This window comes from Trichomycterus rosablanca, chromosome 27, assembly GCF_030014385.1.
Source record: "Trichomycterus rosablanca isolate fTriRos1 chromosome 27, fTriRos1.hap1, whole genome shotgun sequence".
Taxonomy (NCBI): Eukaryota; Metazoa; Chordata; class Actinopteri; order Siluriformes; family Trichomycteridae; genus Trichomycterus; species Trichomycterus rosablanca.
In genome coordinates, this window is record NC_086014.1 from 10461255 (window position 1) to 10482644 (window position 21390).

The 21390-nt window shown below is 40.8% G+C and overlaps 1 protein-coding gene across 1 annotated transcript; it reads left to right on the top strand.

Annotated features, from left to right (window-relative positions):
* The first annotated feature begins 942 nt into the window (after positions 1 to 942).
* smad3a (SMAD family member 3a) lies at positions 943 to 20242 on the top strand. Its single transcript, XM_062989378.1, has 9 exons — positions 943 to 1182; positions 9170 to 9363; positions 9547 to 9681; positions 14150 to 14224; positions 15081 to 15131; positions 15725 to 15937; positions 16021 to 16158; positions 16659 to 16803; positions 20018 to 20242. The coding sequence occupies exons 1-9, from the start codon at positions 980 to 982 to the stop codon at positions 20139 to 20141; spliced, it is 1278 nt and encodes a 425-aa protein (XP_062845448.1). The 5' UTR covers positions 943 to 979; the 3' UTR covers positions 20142 to 20242.
* Positions 20243 to 21390: the final 1148 nt, after the last annotated feature.

A 21390-nucleotide genomic window follows, 5' to 3' on the forward strand; every position in this document is an offset into this window, starting at 1 on the left:
TCAATAGGGTTTGAGTGTTACATTACCCAGCTGCACATTTGCTAATACAGAACAGAATTCATGTTTTTTTTTTAATATTACTACTGGGAGTCCATAAGATATTTTATTCTTTTGATTGGTCACTTGAATTTAAGATGTTTAAGATTAAATGACTTTGAAATTAGTTATAAATGATTTAGTATACTGTCATTGATGTGAATTGCTTTGGCCTGCTCTTCTGATAGCCTCCTTTAGTGTAGAAACCCAAGCCAGACCCATACGATGCTTTTCATTTTAAAGTTAGACAGCTAAAAGCATTAATATACATGAAAACCTAATAATGCATAAGTCCTTATCATTTAATACAATTTAATACAAGCATTATTGGTCTAGTTTAATTAACCTAGAATGACTTGACTCCAGGATGCACATGAAACCACATTCATAGTTTTTTGGGGTTTTTGTTTTTACATTTAGTCTGAGGAAGTCTAAATGTGACTTTTGCTAAATTTGGGAGATTTAACAGTGCAGTGGTTTATTTGTGTTAGAGGCAGACGCACTGCAGACGTCAGAGTAACCGCATAACTGCCCATGTAGAAAAATGCATTCAGCTTTAGAAAACACCAGTTTTGTTTTGTGGCTTTTAGAGAACGCTTCGTGTTTTGACAGACATAATATGTTATTATTAGTCATGTGTTTATTTTAGGTATATATTAGGCAAAATTTATGGTCGTTTTGGGGTAAGTCTCAGGCCGGACGCGGGACTATATTTCGATGCGGAGTTATACCGTTAGAGTGCGTCCAGTGATAGTAAACGCACACACGCGCATACACGTGCACACACGCGCGCGGCTGAAGGCGTGAGCGCGCATAATAAGTCAGTCGACTTCGCTTCATGCTTCTGTTTACTCGTCTTTAAGTTTTTATTTTTAAAGACTAGCTTTACTTTGGTAACATTTTCTTGACTAAAAGTGTACACATAGGAATTCTGAACTTCACAATGTCTATTTTACCATTCACCCCGCCGATAGTGAAGAGACTGTTAGGGTGGAAGAAGGGAGAGCAGAACAGTCAGGAGGAGAAATGGTGTGAAAAAGCGGTGAAAAGTTTGGTGAAAAAGCTAAAGAAAACTGGACAGCTGGACGAGCTAGAGAAAGCCATTACTACCCAGAACGCCAACACCAAGTGTATCACTATTCCGAGGTGAGTCTAAGAACATTTACCTCAGAAACCTGAGAAAAACATCCAAATGAACACACCAGGTAGCTTATAGTTTACTACAGAGACCTCTTAGATAAGAGCAAGTTAACTTCAGGTACTGGTGTGTCCTGGTGTGTCAAGTTTGACAGCTGTTTGTTTACCTCAGGAAGTTTATAAGTTAAATAATAAATAAAACACATGTCGGTATTTGAATTGACACGTTTGTTATGATGCCCCAGCAATTGTATAACAAGCTTGTGCGCGTGAGGTTTATTTGGCCAAGTAGTTTGTCTCGTGTCAAATAGAACCATCTCAAATGTGTTCAATCATAGTGTTTAATACACAAATATTACTGGGCATCACATAATTACACACTCCCTGAATACCTTGACTGTGGTTTATAGAAGCCAGAGTACAGATAAAAGAAACACACACTCAGGCACGTGAAGAACATGCCAAATTTCCTGCAGACAGTGACTGGAGAGAAGGATCAAAGTCCAGCATCACAGTACACAAACTGTGTCTTGTCAGTCAACATCAAATACTGTTACTGCACAAAATAAGCCACTGGATCAGATCTGTCATATATCATTGAACACCAGTATTGGCCTCTATGACAATACTCAGTGAATTGAATTGGGTCACCCATAAAAAAAAAACCACAGCAAACTGGAATTTTGTGTTTGTTCTCCGCCACATAACAATGGTTTGTTTGCATTTGCAAATTTGTTGGAAAAGCAAAACTAGAAAAGCAAAAACAGTAGGTGAACTGGCTACTCTGGTTGAAAGGCTGATGGGCAATTTATTTATTTATTAGGATTTTAACGTCATGTTTTACACTCTTTGGTTACATTCATGACAAACGGTAGTTACTCATTACACAAGATTCATCAGTTCACAAGGTTATATCGAACACAGTCATGGACAATTTTGCATCTCCAATTCACCTCACTTGCATGTCTTTGGACTGTGGGAGGAAATCGGAGCTCCCGGAGGAAACCCACGTCGAACCCAGGACCTGTGAGGCGACAGTGCTACCCACTGAGCCACCGTGCCGCCTCCGATGAGCAATACATTTAAAATCAAGGCCAATACATTGTGCAGCAAGCAGGTATGTGACCTCTGGTTACTGTTTACGCAGGTACTTCAGGTACTTTAGCTTCCTCCCACTTTCTATAACTACAAATACAGCAAGTCAACCACTCTATAATAGGTTGAAGAGTTCCCTCCTAACTAAAATGACAGCTGGTGAATTGGCGTCTCTAAATTGCCTTTGGGAGTGAGTAAGGTAGTGACTGATGCTCTGGTTTATATTGGTATTGCTGAAATCCCACACCGCAACACGGGTCCTGGAGACCCCACTGTAAGTTTTGAATGCTTTTCTATTATATTCCATGTTCCACACTTGCCAGTAGGTAAATTTACTAGTCTAAATTGTGAATATGTGAGTAAGTGATGCCCCATGCACCATGTCCTGGTGTCCAGGCAGGATCCAGTAATGCTCAAAGTGTTGTTTATTATCAGATCCCAGATTCATAGAGGGTTTTAATTATTTTCCTACCTAATAGGCGAGTATGCCACACATCCATGTGTCACTGGCCACATGTTGCAAACCACTAGTCAAACAGTTCATGCCGGGCTACATGAAAGAGTTTTAGCAACAGTAAGTCATTGTGTAGTTACAATGAGCCACTGTGATGCTGTTTGTTACAGTTGTGACCGTTTAATTTAACAGCTTTTGAGGATTATACCAATACAGTATGAAGGTTGTATCTACTGTATATCATTATTTTATTTATCATGCATTAGTAGCTGTACTGCATATATGCTTGTAACAAAGTAAAAAAATGGTCATAATTGAGTGCATAATTTATCTCTTTAGGTTTTGGGTACTCTACATCCTCACGGATTCTTTTACTAAGGTGTAAAAACATTTGTATTCTGAAATGTACACTGATATTATCTATATCTGGATAAACCACTATTAAAATACTGTGGGTTCAACCTTTTTTTTATATAATTTAAGCTGTGAGTTTAATCTAGTAAACTTAAGTGACCTGTGATTTGCTTTAAAGCCTTTTAATGACATACCAGAGGCTGCCTCAGTCTTTCACCCTGGTATAGTGCCTGATAATGTTATATAACATCCTTTATTAATCTGCAGAGCTTCCCAGCTACTGTACAGAATGTGGAAGTTTTGAAAATAAAAAGGTTTATAAGCCTGATACTTTTTGTGTTAATTAATTAGAGCAAGGTTACACTAATGCTTGCACTATGGCTTGAACCGTTACAGCATCCAGTCCCAATAAGCATTTACAAGATGTAAAAAATAAAGACAGAATTATTACTGAAGTTGGTGCTCATTGGAGAACTGCAGATGTATTCATAGCTTTAGTTTTTTGTCATCTATTTGTGCCTCAGTTTGAATCATGAGCTGTCATCTTCTGAACATTTTAAAGCTCACTTCAGGTGTCCACCTGCTATACCAAGCAGTACACATTAAGACACCGTGGATGCTGGCCTTTCCTATTAATCACACTGTTCATTCATTTAGGAACAAGGATTCTAATTGTTGCAGTTTTGCAAATGAAATTTGTGCCTATTCTTGCTTTATCCAGTACTTCAGCAGTACTTAGCACATGCAGAAAGAGGCCTGGCATTGTCTTGCTGAAATAACCATGGACTTCCCAGCAAGAGACATTACCTTGATGTGTCTTAACGTCTCTGTCTCTGCTCAGAGAACTTGGCAGCATTTCTGCATAGAATTTATGTCTGGCTTTCTTTTTGCATAACAGAGTTTCAGGTTATCTTTCTTGATGTAGCAGCAGACTGTGTTAAGTGACGATGGTTTTCTGAAATACTCCAGAGCCCATGTGGCTGCATTTTTCACAGTAGCATGGTGGTCTGAGGATGCAAAAGACATGCACATTAAAAGGTCAAAACATTAGAAAGTCGAAACTTTGATTTCACTAAATTTTACTAAATTGTGTGACCGCAGCTACATGCATTAGACATCTTTCTTTTAGCATTAAAAGCAGTTTTTAAATAAAAAAAACCTTTTTAGTCTGTAGTACTGGGGTGTTGGTAGAAGGTGTGTTTCTATTCTGAGCCAAAGAGCTGTAAGCTTTAGCCTGCAGTGGTGTTGTTTTTGAGTTTGACTCAAAACCAGAATTCGAGGAGTGAAAGCAAAGCCTGAAGCCAGTGATCAGTCTTTGTCACTCAGGAGTGAGACTGCGGCTTTGTGGTCGAGCCCTCTGTGCTTGTTGGGTACAGCAGTGTTGTGAAAGTAAGCATGAAAGCACAACAGCTCTTGGGTTGTACAGGAAAGGCTTTATTTAATCTACAGAATTACCCTATCATAAAGTCAAATGCATTCCTGGGCAGACAACAAGCTTAGCCTTATTAAGATAAACAGATAGTGTCCATATCTGATGGCGACATTTGGACCAAATGGACATATACTGTGTTTTTTGCATCTTTTCCCCCTAATGTCATTTCCAATTATGTTTTGCTTTCGTGACCTCATGCACAACACCAGTGTTAAGCTGAGAAGTGCAGATGACTAGCACATGCTTTCAACACACATGAAGAATCCTTCCAGAGAGTTTTAACACCACTGAAGGATCATGCTGTGCTCTCAATATTCCTCCACCTCTCATGCTGATGCCTCGACCAGACATCAGAAGTCTCTGCTGCAGCAGTAAAGAGGTCACTCCCCACCCGGCCTTCTCATTACCTCAGACACAACCAATTGTGTATGTAAAGTGCCTGATTAGGCCTGTAGCCTCACTGGGACTTATAACTGGGTCCTTTAAGAGTGGGCAAGCATTTTAGAATGCTGGGCCACCTCCAAATTCATTTTATATGGTAGTTTTACATATTTACATTATTTACATGGCAAATTTATGAATGGGTACTTAATAGTGAGAAGACATTTGCATTTGTGAATGTTACAGTGTTAGCCTAGTGTACATATAGTAAGTGGAAAATACTTGTGGTATTTCTTCAAGGCAGGAATTCTCACGTTCAGTTCTAGACGCCCACGGCTTTCTCTGCTCTTAAACACACCTGATTTAACTTATGGACTCGTGAGTTAGATTGCGAGGTAAATCAGTGGGGGAAACCTGAAACTCTGCTTTCAGGAAACTTTACTTTATGGGTATCAAATACTCTGCCAATGGGGACTTCCCCGCCGTTTCAACCCAGAACTAGGTTCAATCTTCTGGATATCTGGATTGTGCTCTGTAATGTTTGAAACCTATGACAGCTTTGACACTTCTAAAAGTGTGTTCTTGCTCTGCATCTCTCTCATCGTGCTTTAGCAGGGTTATCAGCGAGCACAGCCGAGAGACGACTGCCGTCGTGTCTATACTTCTGCATTCTCCTCAAGGTCAAATCCGTCTGCGCCCCGAGGATACGTCTGGCATCGTGTTGATCTTCCTGGTACTTGAGACTGCGTTTGATAAAACTGTGTTTGATCAGATATTGTTGGGTTGTAAGTGATCTGCCGGGTGTTTTTTTGTGTGGGTGGCCCGTATCTAAGCGAAGGTTGTCTGCGAGAGATGAAAGATGACTCAGAGGTCTTGTTCAGAGGTGGCAGACAGTAAAGTCAACATGTCTGTTGCAGGTCCTGTAGTTCCTGTGTGCCAGTGAAAGTACAAGGTGCAGTGATGCAAAGTGCTTAATGCTGTTGAACTTCTGGGTTCAAGTGGATAGTCAAATAGTTTTACATAGTGATTGTTAGATGAATACAAGTCATTCGGTGATAAGGAGCCATTTAAACAGAGTTCCTTTTTCACCTTACATTAGTCCTGATAATGTACATTTTTCAGTAAACTTAATGTTAATATTATAATGTTATAGTATTGGATGAATATTCTTGTTATAATGTAGGTTAATTTATTTACAAACCAAATTTCTGGAAAAGGGGGACATGCTCAGTTAAATATTGATATTTAACATCAACGTATGATACACACATTAATATGGCAGTACAATCATGGAATACCTGACTTGTGATTGTGGTCACCTCACAGTCATGATTAACTTAAATAATCTTATAATAGTCACACTGGTGCTTCACATCAGTCCCATTGTCCTTACTGCAATTGTATTGACTGCCCCAGTGTGTATGAGCTATCCAAACATGCAAATCTGCGGTCATTTGTGTGGTTGGATCTGACCAACTGTGTAAGTCCGTGTGTGCACGCACAGACTCTCCGTCGTAAAGGCTGGGTTAGTCATCCCGAAAAAATGCCGCGCGTAGCCGGGGGAGGGTGTGGGCTGCTGCTTGGTTTGTGGTTGCTGCTGGGGTTAAAGGTTTAGAAAGCCGCTCGCCGCCTTCATATCTGCCGCGATAATTAACAGACTGCAGCGTAGACAACAAGCCCGCTTTGTGATGCTCTGTCATCACGGCCAACAAGCACACATCCTACCCCCACCACTCCCAGACTGACGCACCAAAATAGCGTGACTTTCAATCTGTCAAGTGCTTCAGAAGTGTGCGAGGGTGTGCGTTTGACATGGGGAAGGGTTTGCTCGTAGGGCGTGTCTTAATGTTTGTTTACACTGTTTCAGAGACTTTCTGAAGTCTGCAGACAGCAAAACGGGGAATGTGCACATAGTGAGTAGCACAGACCATCACATGGCCATAAGGTGGGAGCTCCAAACTTGCTTTGCACGCATAACATTTTACACAGGTATGCATACCTACCTCTGTAGAACTATTTTTGTAATTTTCTTCAACTACATTGCAGACTTAAGTTGCCATCACTAAATACAGCCCAACGTCCAGCCACGCGGGTGCCCAGCAAAACGGATTTTGGTCTGGTTGTGTTCAAACTGTCAGGATTTAATGCTTACTTTTATTATTTTAGCAGCTAGTTAATTCAGTTGGGTAGAATCCTCAACAAACTTTCAAAACCCAGCATACATTCTAGTGCTGAGGATACTGCCTGGACTTTTTTGACTCAAGTCCTACATATTCTGCTTCCATGAGATTGGGCCTCTATAATCTTTCTTTAGCTGGTCATTAATATCACCTGTGGATCAGACTCCAGTTCAGTATTTAGTTACACAATAATGGTCCTGATGACTTTAGCAGAAGCTGGAAAAAACTAGAGCCCGCCAAGAGGAGAAGCCAGTTTTTCACAGAGTTAAAAGAGACTTATTTTGGAAAGAAATAGGTCCATATATTTTTTAAAGTTTGACAAAACACTAAAACTATTAGTCAAACTATAAGCACTGACATGCTTTCTGTTTTATGTTTTATACAACAAGGATAGCATAAAAAGAAAAAAAATATTAATTGTTTAAGCTGTTGTAAATTAGGAAGCCAGTTAAATAGACAGAACATGTAAGATTAATTAGTCAAATGAATACAGCCTCTTTTAGAACTGATCAACTGAACAACTGATATTAGTTATTCTGTAGGAGTCGATTAACAGAGCTGCACACACATCATTATGTATAAACCAGATCTGTAGCCAATATAAAGTCTAACTTTCAACGACACATATAGATGTAGTTTTGTTACGAAAAAGCTGAACACAAAATAAATGTATGAGAATTTTAAAAAACTGGTTCCTGAGTTTTCTGGCTATTGCATCATGTGGTATGCGGTGTTTCTGGGTCACCAGTCAGTCTTCTACTCTCGAGTCTTGCTTCTGGCGGTGGCTTTTTTTTCGTTTGGTTTCGTTTATTGATTTCTTAGGCTTCATTTTCAGGTTAGTTCAGTAATTTGGTATTTTAGCTACTGTATTGTTATTCCATGGTTAAGCCTCCTTAACAGTAGCAGTGGATTAATCAAGGTATTTTGGATGTCTGTACACATGTTGAAAAGAGAAGTGATCGACTTTAAACCGTGGTGCCATTGCTGTCATTCTTCTTTGTTTTAAATCAGCTCCCAATCCTCTGTTTCCCTCCCTCACTTTTCCTTTCAACCAAATCTGATTCCTCTCTCTGTTCAGATGACGCTTTATTGGACTAAGCTGATTTCGAAGAAGTAGGGCAAACCTTTTCTCTGTATGTGTGTGTGTGTGTGTGTGTGTGTGTGTGTGTGTGTGTGTCAATTTACACCACAATGTTGTATAACAACTTTCCCCACAGAGCAAAATCAATAGCATCACTTTTCAAAGTCAGCTTCGCCCACAGTATTTCTACTGACAATGTTGTCTGAGCGCTGCAATGCCAAGGTAAATCTAAGAATCTATCTGAAAGAAACTTTTAGATGATTGCTCTGTATGCAGGTATAGGTTCGACTGTTTGACATTCCTGCTTATTGCAGCATTCTCGCTAAACATTGTAAGTATTTTACCATTGTTAAAAACATATAGCAAGCGCTTGTGACATGAATGGTGTCTGCGCTTTGAAGTGTAAATAAAAACTTCGCTAAACTAGGATAACGTTCTCTGTCAGTCTCTCTCTCACTCGGTCTCGCATTCAAACGTCCATGGGGTGAGAGGGTTGTAATGCATATCTAATGCATAATGTCATGCATAATGCATTTGTGGAGTGGAGGGGCTACAAATTTAGAGGGCTATAGGGTTTCTTTTTTTTCTTTAGTCCTAACATCTTATAGTTGAAATACACTCATACTGCTCTGAATTTCACCACAGATTATGTTAAAACAAGCTATAATTGACCTTTGACCAACTAAATTGTGTTTTGTAAGTATAAACACATTTGCATGATGCATGTTTATTACTGTTACATTACCATTAATATTAATTAAACTGGTGGCACGGTGACTCTGGGTAGGACTGTCACCTCATAGCAGGAAGGTCCGTGCCTTTTCTCTGTGGAGTTTGCATGTTCTCCCCGTGTCTGCGTGGTTCTCATCCGGAGCTCAGGTGTTTTCCATAGTCCAAAGACATGCAAGTGAGGTGAATTGGAGATACAAAATTGTCCATGACTGTGTTTGACATTAAACTTGAACTGATGAATCTTGTGTAACCAGTAATTATCTGATTTCTTTGTCTCTGTCTGTTAGGTCTCTTGATGGGAGGTTGCAGGTTTCTCATAGGAAAGGTCTTCCTCACGTCATATATTGCCGGCTTTGGCGCTGGCCGGACCTGCAGTCTCACCACGAGCTGAGAGCCATAGAGCTGTGTGAGTTTGCCTTTCACATGAAGAAGGATGAGGTTTGTGTGAACCCCTACCACTATCAGCGTGTAGAGACTCCAGGTAAAGTTACATTCATTCAGATCTGTATTCTGCCATTCAACATATGTACTATGAGTAACTACATCATAGCTAGAATAGAAAATCACCTTGCTTTAAAGGTGCATTGCTGCTACTTTTGCATGAATGAAATACGCATGTGGTAATCCCATAGAATTGGTTGCCAGAATCTCTCTTTTTCTGTAGTTCTTCCACCCGTGTTGGTCCCTCGCCACCCTGAGATACCCAGTGAGTTCCCTCCTCTGGATGACTACAGTAACTCCATTCCTGAAAACACAAACTTTCCAGCTGGCATCGAGCCTTCTAGCAACTATATTGCAGGTATTAGCATGAATGGGAGTCTCTGTGTGTGTGTGTGTGTGTGTGTGTTATTATTGTTTTTCTCTGCAACCTATTTGAAAAACCCTGTTATATAGGACAGAAGCCTATTTCAGATTGCATATAAAGACATGTATTTCAGTAGCTGGCCTTATAGCATCATACACACATAATGCTTGAGCAGGAATTTATCTTTAAGGTCTTACAGTATAAGCCATGTCTACTAAGACTGGTGAAGGCTGTCAGACTGACAGACAAAGGCAGAGAGAGACAAAGAGACAGTGTAGTGCAGGGTGAACATTTCCTTAGTCCTCTCCAAGCCTGCCAGGAAAGAGAGCTACTACAACCCTAAGAAATTGGCAGACCCTGCATGGTACATTTACCTGCGCACCCTAGTACTTACTGTTTATTATGCTATACATTTATTTAACAACCACCCCAAGTACAGTGGGGTCAAAAAGTATTTAGTCAGCCACTGATTGTGCAAGTTCTCCTACTTAGAAAGATGAGAGAGGTCTGTAATTTTCATCATAGCTACACTTCAACTATGAGAGACAAAATGAGAAAAAAAAATCCAGGAAATCACATTGTAGGATTTTTAAAGAATTTATTTGTAAATTATGGTGGAAAATAAGTATTTGGTCAATAACAAAAGTTCAACTCAATACTTTGTAACATAACCTTTGTTGGCAATGACAGAGGTCAAACGTTTTCTGTAAGTCTTCACCAAGTTTGCACACACTGTAGCTGGTATTTTGGCCCATTCCTCCATGCAGATCTCCTCTAGAGCAGTGATGTTTTGGGGCTGTTGCTGGGCAACACGGACTCCACAAATTTTCTGTGGGGTTGAGGTCTGGAGACTGGCCAGGCCACTCCAGGACCTTGAAATGCTTTTTACGGAGCCACTCCTTCGTTGCCCGAGCGGTGTGTTTGGGATCATTGTCATGCTGGAAGACCCAGCCACGTTCCATCTTCAATGCTCTCACTGATGGAAGGAGGTTTTGGCTTAAAATCTCACGATACATGGCCCCGTTCATTCTTCCCTTAACACGGATCAGTCGTCCTGTCCCCTTTGCAGAAAAACAGCCCCAAAGCATGATGTTTCCACCCCCATGCTTCACAGTAGGTATGGTGTTCTTGGGTTCTTCTTTTTCCTCCAAACACGACGAGTTGAGTTTTTACCAAAAAGTTCCATTTTGGTTTCATCTGACCACATGATATTCTCCCAATCCTCTTCTGGATCATCCATATGCTCTCTGGCAAACTTCAGACGGGCCTGGACATGTACTGGCTTAAGCAGGGGGACACGCCTGGCACTGCAGGATTTGAGTCCCTCTCGGCGTAGTGTTACTGATGGTAGCCTTTGTTACTTTGGTCCCAGCTCTCTGCAGGTCATTCATCAGGTCCCTCCGTGTAGTTCTGGGATTTTTGCTCACCGTTCTCATGATCATTTTGACCCCACGGGATGAGATCTTGACCCCAAGGGAGATTATCAACGGTCTTGTATGTCTTCCATTTTCTTACAATTGTTCCCACAGTTGATTTATTCACACCAACCTGCTTGCCTATTGTAGATTCACTCTTCCCAGCCTGGTGCAGGTCTACAATTTTCTTCCTGGTGTCCTTCGACAGCTCTTTGGTCTTGGCCATGGTTGAGTTTGGAGTCTGACTGTTTGAGGCTGTGGACAGGTGTCTTTCATACAGATAACGAGGTCAAACAGGTGCCATTAATACAGGTAACGAGTGGAGGACAGAAGAGCTTCTTAAAGAAGTTACAGGTCTGTGAGAGCCAGAAATCTTGCTTGTTTGTTATTGACCAAATACTTATTTTCCACCATAATTTACAAATAAATTCTTTAAAAATCCTACAATTTTTCTCATTTTGTCTCTCATAGTTGAAGTGTACCTATGATGAAAATTACAGACCTCCCTCATCTTTCTAAGTAGGAGAACCTGCACAATCAGTGGCTGACTAAATACTTTTTGACCACACTGTACATTTCAAATGATTGCATTTCTGATGTTGTCTTCGTTAATGTAATCATTTAAGGCAGCCAGAAGCAGAAGCAGCTTGGTTTGGGTGGTTGAAAAAAAACAACTATTAGTTAGAAACCAATGCATAAAAATGTGACACTCAAGGTGATCTCAGGTAAAGATTAAACATTGTTTTCCAGAATCGATGTTGCTGTGCAGCTTCCAGTTTTCCAGCTACCCCACCGTGGTACTGTGAAAAAATATATACAGTGTATCACAAAAGTGAGTACACCCCTCACATTTCTGCAAATATTTCATTATATCTTTTCATGGGACAACACTATAGACATGAAACTTGGATATAACTTAGAGTAGTCAGTGTACAGCTTGTATAGCAGTGTAGATTTACTGTCTTCTGAAAATAACTCAACACACAGCCATTAATGTCTAAATAGCTGGCAACATAAGTGAGTACACCCCACAGTGAACATGTCCAAATTGTGCCCAAATGTGTCGTTGTCCCTCCCTGGTGTTATGTGTCAAGGTCCCAGGTGTAAATGGGGAGCAGGGCTGTTAAATTTGGTGTTTTGGGTACAATTCTCTCATACTGGCCACTGGATATTCAACATGGCACCTCATGGCAAAGAACTCTCTGAGGATGTGAGAAATAGAATTGTTGCTCTCCACAAAGATGGCCTGGGCTATAAGAAGATTGCTAACACCCTGAAACTGAGCTACAGCATGGTGGCCAAGGTCATACAGCGGTTCTCCAGGACAGGTTCCACTCGGAACAGGCTTCGCCAGGGTCGACCAAAGAAGTTGAGTCCACGTGTTCGGCGTCATATCCAGAGGTTGGCTTTAAAAAATAGACACATGAGTGCTGCCAGCATTGCTGCAGAGGTTGAAGACGTGGGAGGTCAGCCTGTCAGTGCTGCATGGTCGTCATCCCAGAAGGAAGCTGACGCACAAGAAAGCCCGCAAACAGTTTGCTGAAGACAAGCAGTCCAAGAACATGGATTACTGGAATGCCCTGTGGTCTGACGAGACCAAGATAAACTTGTTTGGCTCAGATGGTGTCCAGCATGTGTGGCGGCGCCCTGGTGAGAAGTACCAAGACAACTGTATCTTGCCTACAGTCAAGCATGGTGGTGGTAGCATCATGGTCTTGGGCTGCATGAGTGTTGCTGGCACTGGGGAGCTGCAGTTCACTGAGGGAAACATGAATTCCAACATGTACTGTGACATTCTGAAACAGAGCATGATCCCCTCCCTTCGAAAACTGGGCCTCATGGCAGTTTTCCAACAGGATAACGACCCCAAACACAACCTCCAAGATGACAACTGCCTTGCTGAGGAAGCTGAAGGTAAAGGTGATGGACTAAACCCAATTGAGCACCTGTGGCGCATCCTCAAGTGGAAGGTGGAGGAGTTCAAGGTGTCTAACATCCACCAGCTCCGTGATGTCATCATGGAGGAGTGGAAGAGGATTCCAGTAGCAACCTGTGCAGCTCTGGTGAATTCCATGCCCAGGAGGGTTAAGGCAGTGCTGGATAATAATGGTGGTCACACAAAATATTGACACTTTGGGCACAATTTGGACATGTTCACTGTGGGGTGTACTCACTTATGTTGCCAGCTATTTAGACATTAATGGCTGTGAGTTGAGTTATTTTCAGAAGACAGTAAATCTATACTGCTATACAAGTTGTACACTGACTACTCTAAGTTATATCCAAGTTTTATTTCTATAGTGTTGTCCCATGAAAAGATATAATAAAATATTTGCAGAAATGTGAGGGGTGTACTCACATTTGTGATACACTGTATATATGAATAACAGCGTTGAAGTTTGGCAATTCATAAGGCAAATAAGTGCATACCAAAGACATTGTGTTACCAGATCAAAATGAAAAGATCCAGAACATTGCACAGCACAATTACAGATATGTGAACTAGTTTCATAAAAACTACAAGGGATTTTATAAACTCAAATCAACCTCACACAGTTTGTAAATAAAATAATAGATCTAAACAACAACCTTGAATTGGCTTAGATTAACCAAAAAAGGTATTTCAACATACATAAATGTATATGGTAGGTGTTATAACAAGCAACATGTAGATTAAACCTGCAGGACTAAACAGTACTACTGTAAAGCCATGTCCTTATACAACTAATACTAAGCTGCTTTGAATCCTGGGTTCAATCCAATGGCTAGAAATCTTTTGTACAGAAGGGAAAGTGCTCATCTACTCTGCAGATTCGACTCAGTGTGTGCTTGGGATTTGCGTCGTCATAGTGGTATTTGATTCAAGGTTTGGGGGAAGAAGTCAGTTACAGTAATAAAGTATTTAGTTTTTCCATTTCTTAGGCTGAGCGGTGCTGAGCTGCTGTTTAAACTCAACTTACTGTTAACAGGAACCCTAGTCTGAGGAAAGTCCTTACACCTCACCTTAGTAGAACTGTTTGCAATCTGTGTCTGTATGTGTGTTTCAGAGACACCCCCTCCAGGGTACCTCAGTGAGGATGGAGAGACCAACGACTATCCGCTGAACCCTAGCATGGACACAGGTGATTATTAACATTGTTAAAAGTTCATAGACAAAGTGCTTCAGACAATCTGTCATGGTGTGACTATTAGATGATTGATACCAAGACACTTTTGGTCACACAACCTGCATGCTTAGGCTGCTAGCTAACTATCTGGGCTTGTTTCCTGTTGTGGCACCCTCCACTTTTCTGGGAAGGCTGACTACAAAATTTCGGAGTGTATCTTTGGCACTTGGTACTCATTGTCACAGGATTATATGTGATCTTAGGTACTGATGTTGGACAAGGCCTGGCTTAAAATCAACATCAAAGAATTCATTAGGATCAAGGTCAGGACTTCTTTAGACCTATTTAGACCACTGGACATCCTTCACACCAAAGTTGTCAAACTACGTCTTTATGGACCTTGCGGGCGGCATGGTGGCTCAGTGGGTAGCACTGTCGCCGCACAGCAAGAAGGTCCTGGGTTCGATTCCCAGGTGGGGCAGTCCAGGTCCTTTCTGTGTGGAGTTTGCATGTTCTCCCTGGGTCTGCTTGGGTTTCCTCCGAGAGCTCTGGTTTCCTCACACAGTCCAAAGACATGCAAGTGAGGTGGATTAGAGATACAGAATTGTCCATGACCGTGTTTGACATTAAAACTTGTGAGCTGATGAATCTTGTGTAACCAGTAACTACCTGCTTCTGTCATCAATGTAACGGGGTGTGTAAAACATACATTAAAATTCTATTAAATAAATAAATAAATTACACCGTAAGGGCTGATCAGTAAATGTAAATAGTTTTAAATAGGTTTTTACTTTTAGTAATGTCTATTCTGTCTTGTTTGATTATTAAATGAAATTATTTCATGTGTGATAATATTGCTTTCTATTTGTAGGATCTCCGAACCTGTCACCCAACTCATTATCTCCAGCACCCAGTAACTTGGGTAAGATCTCAGAAAATGTGTGGTTGTGTACATATGACCGCAGCTGTGGTGTGTGTGTGTGTATATGTATTTGAGTTCTTTTGCACATGTGACTTAAGTTCTAGTTTGTGGTGACTGCCCCAGAGGAAGCCACAGCTGAATAAAGCGTTTGTCTCCGCCCGGTTTGATCTCAGTACCAGTACTTGGACAAACACAACACACTCTTCACATGCAGAACAGTATCCTGTCTCTTATTTTCTGATGTGGGGATAAAACTGGAAGCTTGGGTTCCCACTTGTTGCTAGAATAATAAATACTGCACTTCCTCATACTGCAGATATGGGCTTTGTTGTCCTGCCTGTATCCGGGAACCTTTTCTTTCTTTTGTAAATTCTTGTCTATTTTTTGAAGCGGTTAGAGGAAATGTGGTGTGTTTACCAAACGTAACCATAAGGCAGTAATTTTCTGGTCCCAAGTTGTGCTAGTGTTTCCACTGCACTTAAATGTTTCACTTCTGGGAATCAACACATACCCTTAACATCTGTCTCATTAATATTCACTTTTTTAACCTTTTTACCATCACTGTCTTTGTCTTTTCTCTCTATCCCTGTTAGACCTGCAGCCTGTCACATATTGTGAACCGGTGTTCTGGTGCTCCATATCATACTATGAGCTAAACCAGCGGGTTGGCGAGATCTTCCATGCCTCTCAGCCTTCTCTCACGGTAGATGGCTTTACCGATCCGTCCAACTCGGAGCGCTTTTGTCTGGGCCTGCTGTCCAATATCAATCGCAACGCTGCTGTTGAGCTCACACGGAGACACATCGGTATGCACAGCCCCAAGTTTAGCAATTCGACGTATGTCCTTTCAGACTAAAATATCACTTTTGTCTACTTGTGTCTTCCCCAGGGCGGGGCGTGCGTTTATACTACATCGGAGGTGAGGTGTTTGCTGAGTGTCTCAGTGACAGTGCCATCTTTGTTCAAAGTCCAAATTGCAACCAGCGATACGGATGGCACCCTGCCACCGTCTGCAAGATTCCACCAGGTCTGACGAACTTTATCAATAACTGGCATCAGTTTTTTTTACTATTAGCATCTTGTTTATTTTAGTAATTGTATATACAGCTTACAAAAATTTAAGAGTTGACCCCTCTCCATTTGTGGTCCTTCTGTTTTCTGTTTTTACTGATTTTGGTAGTTATGCACCAGTTTGTTAAATATAAAGTAAATACTGAGATCCAGGTTTGAGCTGACGTCTACACAGACATGATTGGCTATGTCCTGGGCACAGGTGTGTTAATGGCTGAAGCCCTCTGATAAATTTGCGTCCTGTCCAGGATATTCCTCCCTTGCACCTAGTGTTTTTCAGTGAAACCTCACCCGCCGTGACCCTTCACACGATAAAGCGATTAATAGAAATGAGATTAGTAGATTTGACTATGTCTTGATTATGTTCATAGTACTCAAACTTGAATCCATTTTTGTTATCTTTTAGTTTGTGATTAATCCAAGTTGTATCTAATATCGGTGTTATTGTTTCCTCAGGTTGTAACTTGAAAATTTTCAATAATCAGGAGTTTGCTGCCCTTTTGGCCCAGTCAGTGAACCAAGGCTTCGAGGCAGTGTATCAGCTGACCCGCATGTGCACGATCCGCATGAGTTTCGTCAAGGGCTGGGGAGCTGAGTACAGGTGAGTACTTCAAAAACACTGAGCCTTAATGCTACAGGACAGTTCAGACACCAAAAATCTAAATCAAACACCCACATTAGGTTTGCATGCACAATGTATTTTGAGGGTGGCATGGTGGCGTAGTAGGTCAGGCCAAAATATGCGATAAGGCCAATTGAAGCTACTAGAAATTACCCTGAGTGTGTGAGTGTGTGTGTGTGTGTGTGTCTGCCCTGTCATGGACTAGCGACCTGTCTGGGAAGTGGGGGGAGTGTTGATTTTGGTTTCCTTTGGAGCCTATCCCAGCTTTTCAATGGTCACAAGGCACACAGTAACACCCTGGACGGGGCGCCAGTCCATCGCAGGGCAGACACACACACACATGCACACACCCATTCTGGTAATAATTAGTATTTATTTATTGAAATCATTACAGTAACTTCATGTCCAGTGTTTTTTTTTTTCTATTTCTGGTTAAAATCAGTAAGAATAAGCCCGGTAGTGCTAGGCTAATTCATTTAAACGCAGTCGTGCTGAATGACTGTATGAGTTGGATGAGACCTGGTGGTGTGTGAACCAGCTGTTTGCCCGAGCTGTCTGGTTTCGACTGACCTGCTTTTGGTGCTTCCTCGTTAAACGAAGCCGCTGGACGAGCCCTATGTCAACACGCCACTCATGTAAACTGTTAGGTCTATGTTAGCAGGTCACACCACTCCAAAAACACACATCCACCGTGCTCCCAGAAGTGTCACACTTTCCCGGTCTGCACCCTTTCCACTCTCACCGTCTGTGTATTTTTTTCATACCGTCTCTCGTGACTAATCTTTTTGCCGGAAAAGGAAAACCCAAAGCCATAATTGAAACCATTTATTGATTTCCACTGGGAAATGCACCATAATGAAAGGGTGAGTAAGAGTGAGGGAATAAAAGATTTTTAAAAAGAAAAAAGAAGGTAAAAATAGACATTTTGGTTGCATGGTTGATTCCCAAACATTTCAACATTTTCCTATAACACGTTTTTAAAAGTCTGCTTAAACTGTAAACTTTATGATCACCATTCCTGTAAGTTTAATAAGAAGCTAGTAATCATAAATCTGTAAAAATAATTACCGTACACATTTAAAAATATAAAAAAATATATACACCACCTACCTAGGGGTGTAACGATAGACAACTTCTACGATATGATACGGAATACAAACAATAGGGGTTGGATACCGCTTAAAAGTCCAGACACCAAAAATCTAAATCAAACACACACTTTAGATTTACAAGCACAATGTATTTTAAGGGCGGCATGGTGGCGCAGTGGGTAGCAATGTCGGGCCAAGACGTAGTCAGGCCAATTGGAGCTACTAGAAATTGCCCTAAGTGTGAGTGTGTGTGTGTCTGCCCTGTGATGGACCGGTGACCTGTCTGGGAAGTGGGGGAGCGTTGATTTGGGTTTCCTACCTTTTGTCCAATGAGTCGGACCCTGTCCAGGATAAAGTGGTGGTAAAACACTCAATGTGGTCAGCCAGGGGGCTGTGGGGGTTCTTTTTAATTAATAAATACAGGGGTATATTGGGGTGATAAAGTGTATAAAACAACAAAATAATTTCCTTTGTATAGTATGCTTATAAAATAAGTGTCACCTCAAAGTAAGTTTATGTTTAATTACAAAAGCAAAACTGGTTAAACACCCTCAATATGCGCACACACACACACACACACACACACACACACACACACACACTGTAGTGCATATTCAGATACACATCCTTTTCAAATAGTACTTTATCTATCTTTTCATCTGATGTTTTGGATCGTGCTTTTTATCCCACTTAATCAGTCCTACACCACCTCTCACTTCCTCTCATTTGCCTTTGATCTGAATTTACAGTAGTTTCGAAGGAGCTGCCGACAACTCAAGGCTGTTTTTAAGCGTCATTTAGAGATGTGAAGGAGTTAAATAGCTTTGCAGAAAGTAGCAGTCTGCACTGAGACTAGATTATTAACTGTCTGCACTGACAGACACTGAGAGACACTAAGGAAGGAGAAGAATGTGCGCTGCTCGTTGGTTGAACATATCCTGAAATGTCAAAGCAGCTATTAAAACTGAATTACAGACACCGGAAAAAAAAACACAATTTAATTTATCATTGCTGTGTGTTTGTTTTTGTTAGAAAATGGGTGAAGACTTGAGAACAAATGAAAAACTAATTATCCATCAAGGAGTTACACAGAGCAGAAAATCTAGGTGTCAGAGACCTTAAACAAAATGTGTGTATAAAACGGAGAGAAAGAGACAGGCCATTGTGTAAGCGGTGTGGAATGTAGGAGAAAGTATTTGGCAGTTCTGATGGTCCTGATGGTCTTCCCTGTTGGAGTCGTGTGGTGCCTTAAGACTGAGCTCAATTCCAGACACACTGCCATCAGTGTAGCCCACACCTATATTAGGACTGTACAGTAATAGCTAAAACTATAATTACAATATTACAAATAATCAGCCAATTTTGATCATTTGTCCAACAAGACCATCTCGTTTGTTGATTGTTGACTTTAACACTGTGGCTTTACTTTCTAAAAGCCACCAGAAGCATTAAGCTTCTTATTTCTTAATTAATGTAATCTGTATTGTATTATTGGCTTTTGAGGGTGTGTTTACCTTTGCTCTTTTACCATTTGGACCTCATGTTTGGTACCTCGTGTGTAAAATTAAGCCTGGGTTCTGATCTCTTGTCTGCCTAAAGACAGTGCTCTGGGTTTTACTTTGAGTGAGGTAAGCTCGTGTGCAGACTGAATGTGACTAAATTTTCCTTTATACCCATACTGGCCTAGGAGGGCTGCAGACTAGCACACACCCCCTTCACCAGCCAGTAGCAGTGGTGTTTGTACACGGTATGCCGCTCTTGATGCAACCTCCTATTTTTTTATCCGGGCTTGGGACCAGCACCTCCCACTTGCTAGACTGTTTCAGCCATGGCCGATAGCACAGCTGAGATTCGAATCCCACATCCCTAGATCTCTGGAAGCTGCACCACCCAATCGCCACATTTCTATAAAATACATATAATATCACATTGTGTTGATATATGAACAGTTTTTTTTCTTTCATCAGTGGAAAAAGGACATTATACACATTTTAATTAAATGAAATGCCTAAAAATTATGCTTTCCCCTTTAGTCTAGACACGAATTTGTGTGTAGCAGCTTTGCAGCAGTGCCTATAAGCTCTGTATTATTTATTGTCCAGGCGACAGACAGTCACTAGCACCCCCTGCTGGATAGAGCTGCACCTGAACGGACCTCTGCAGTGGCTGGACAAGGTGCTCACCCAGATGGGCTCCCCCTCCATCCGATGCTCCAGCGAGTCGTAGAAAGAGGCATAGCAGTGAAAAAAGCAGTCTAACAGATAAAAGAAAAGAAAGATACTTCAGGAACTGAGAGGTAACAATCTAAAAAGCCATGAGTACATAGGAAATAGAGCCTTTTAAAAAACACTTTAAGCAGCACTTTTACATGTTCTTCTCAAAGAGAGAGTGTGTATTACACTTACAGTACAGCTTTTATTTTGGTGAATATAATCATATATTTTTTTCAATATATGTACTATATATTTTAGTTTGGAATCATTTTGTTTCTTTTATGTACAGTGAACTATTAATGGAATTTTATAAATTTCAGTTTACATGTGCTTATTTTTCAATATCTTTTTCTTTAAAGAAAAAAACAAGAAAATCCTTGTTGTTTGAACAGTAATAGGATAGAATAGGTCCTCTCAAATGAGAACTGTTAAGAAATCTCACTTTTTTGGAAAAAAGCTATATATTCATTATCTAATTTATAAGCTTGAGCTTTTTGGTTTGTGATCTCATGCCAGATGAAGAGGGGCATCTGTACCAAGTAAGCAAAATAAAAACCTAATGATATAAAAAGCAGTGCCTTGCACAGTTAAATTTACCACTATTAACAGTTTAAGCTAATTTAAATATACATAAGTACATAGTATTAACTTACTTGGCTGTATGTAATGAGCCAAACCTGCAGTAGGAATACAGAACGGTGGTAGGTGCAGAGAGCCGTCATTGTATTTGACTAAAGATAAAAGGTCTCGCCATCAGTGTTTTTAATCCGTCTACATGGCAACATGCCAGGGCTACAGGGTCTGTGTGTAATCTCTTAATATGTGCTTATAAGAGCTGTGTGCCAGCTGTGTCTGCTCACTGTGTGTGTCTGGCCAGACTACTAGTTTCTGTCTGTGTGAAAAGACTTGACACTTTGCCCTCTTTCCTGTATGTGGAAGGTGTGTGGAACTGATACTCATGAAGCAGTCAGAATGATCTTTGGAAATTCCAGAAGCACTTTCAGTGGCGTCCTACATGAGGGTAGGAAAACATGTACTGGTCATGGCTGGTAACTCTTGGTTGTACAGTGTGCCACAAGTAATTAATAGTATTTTAAGTTGACCCTAACCAACCTTCACACCCTGTTGTATTTTGTCAGTTTATTACTAATGTGCAGTAATAATCAGGTCCAAAATCATGCTCCTGTTTTGTGTATTCAGCAAACTACTAATACACTCCATAAACACTGACCTCATCTAGAGTCCTATTACATTGTCTTAAA

Bases quoted from the DNA above. Each gene is read 5' to 3' on its own strand.
- smad3a (XM_062989378.1), top strand. From the start codon at position 980: ATGTCTATTTTACCATTCACCCCGCCGATAGTGAAGAGACTGTTAGGG. The intron at 9,364-9,546 runs GTAAAGTTACAT...CTTTTTCTGTAG, and splicing joins TCAGCGTGTAGAGACTCCAG to TTCTTCCACCCGTGTTGGTC. The intron at 15,938-16,020 runs GTATGCACAGCC...TGTCTTCCCCAG, and splicing joins GCTCACACGGAGACACATCG to GGCGGGGCGTGCGTTTATAC.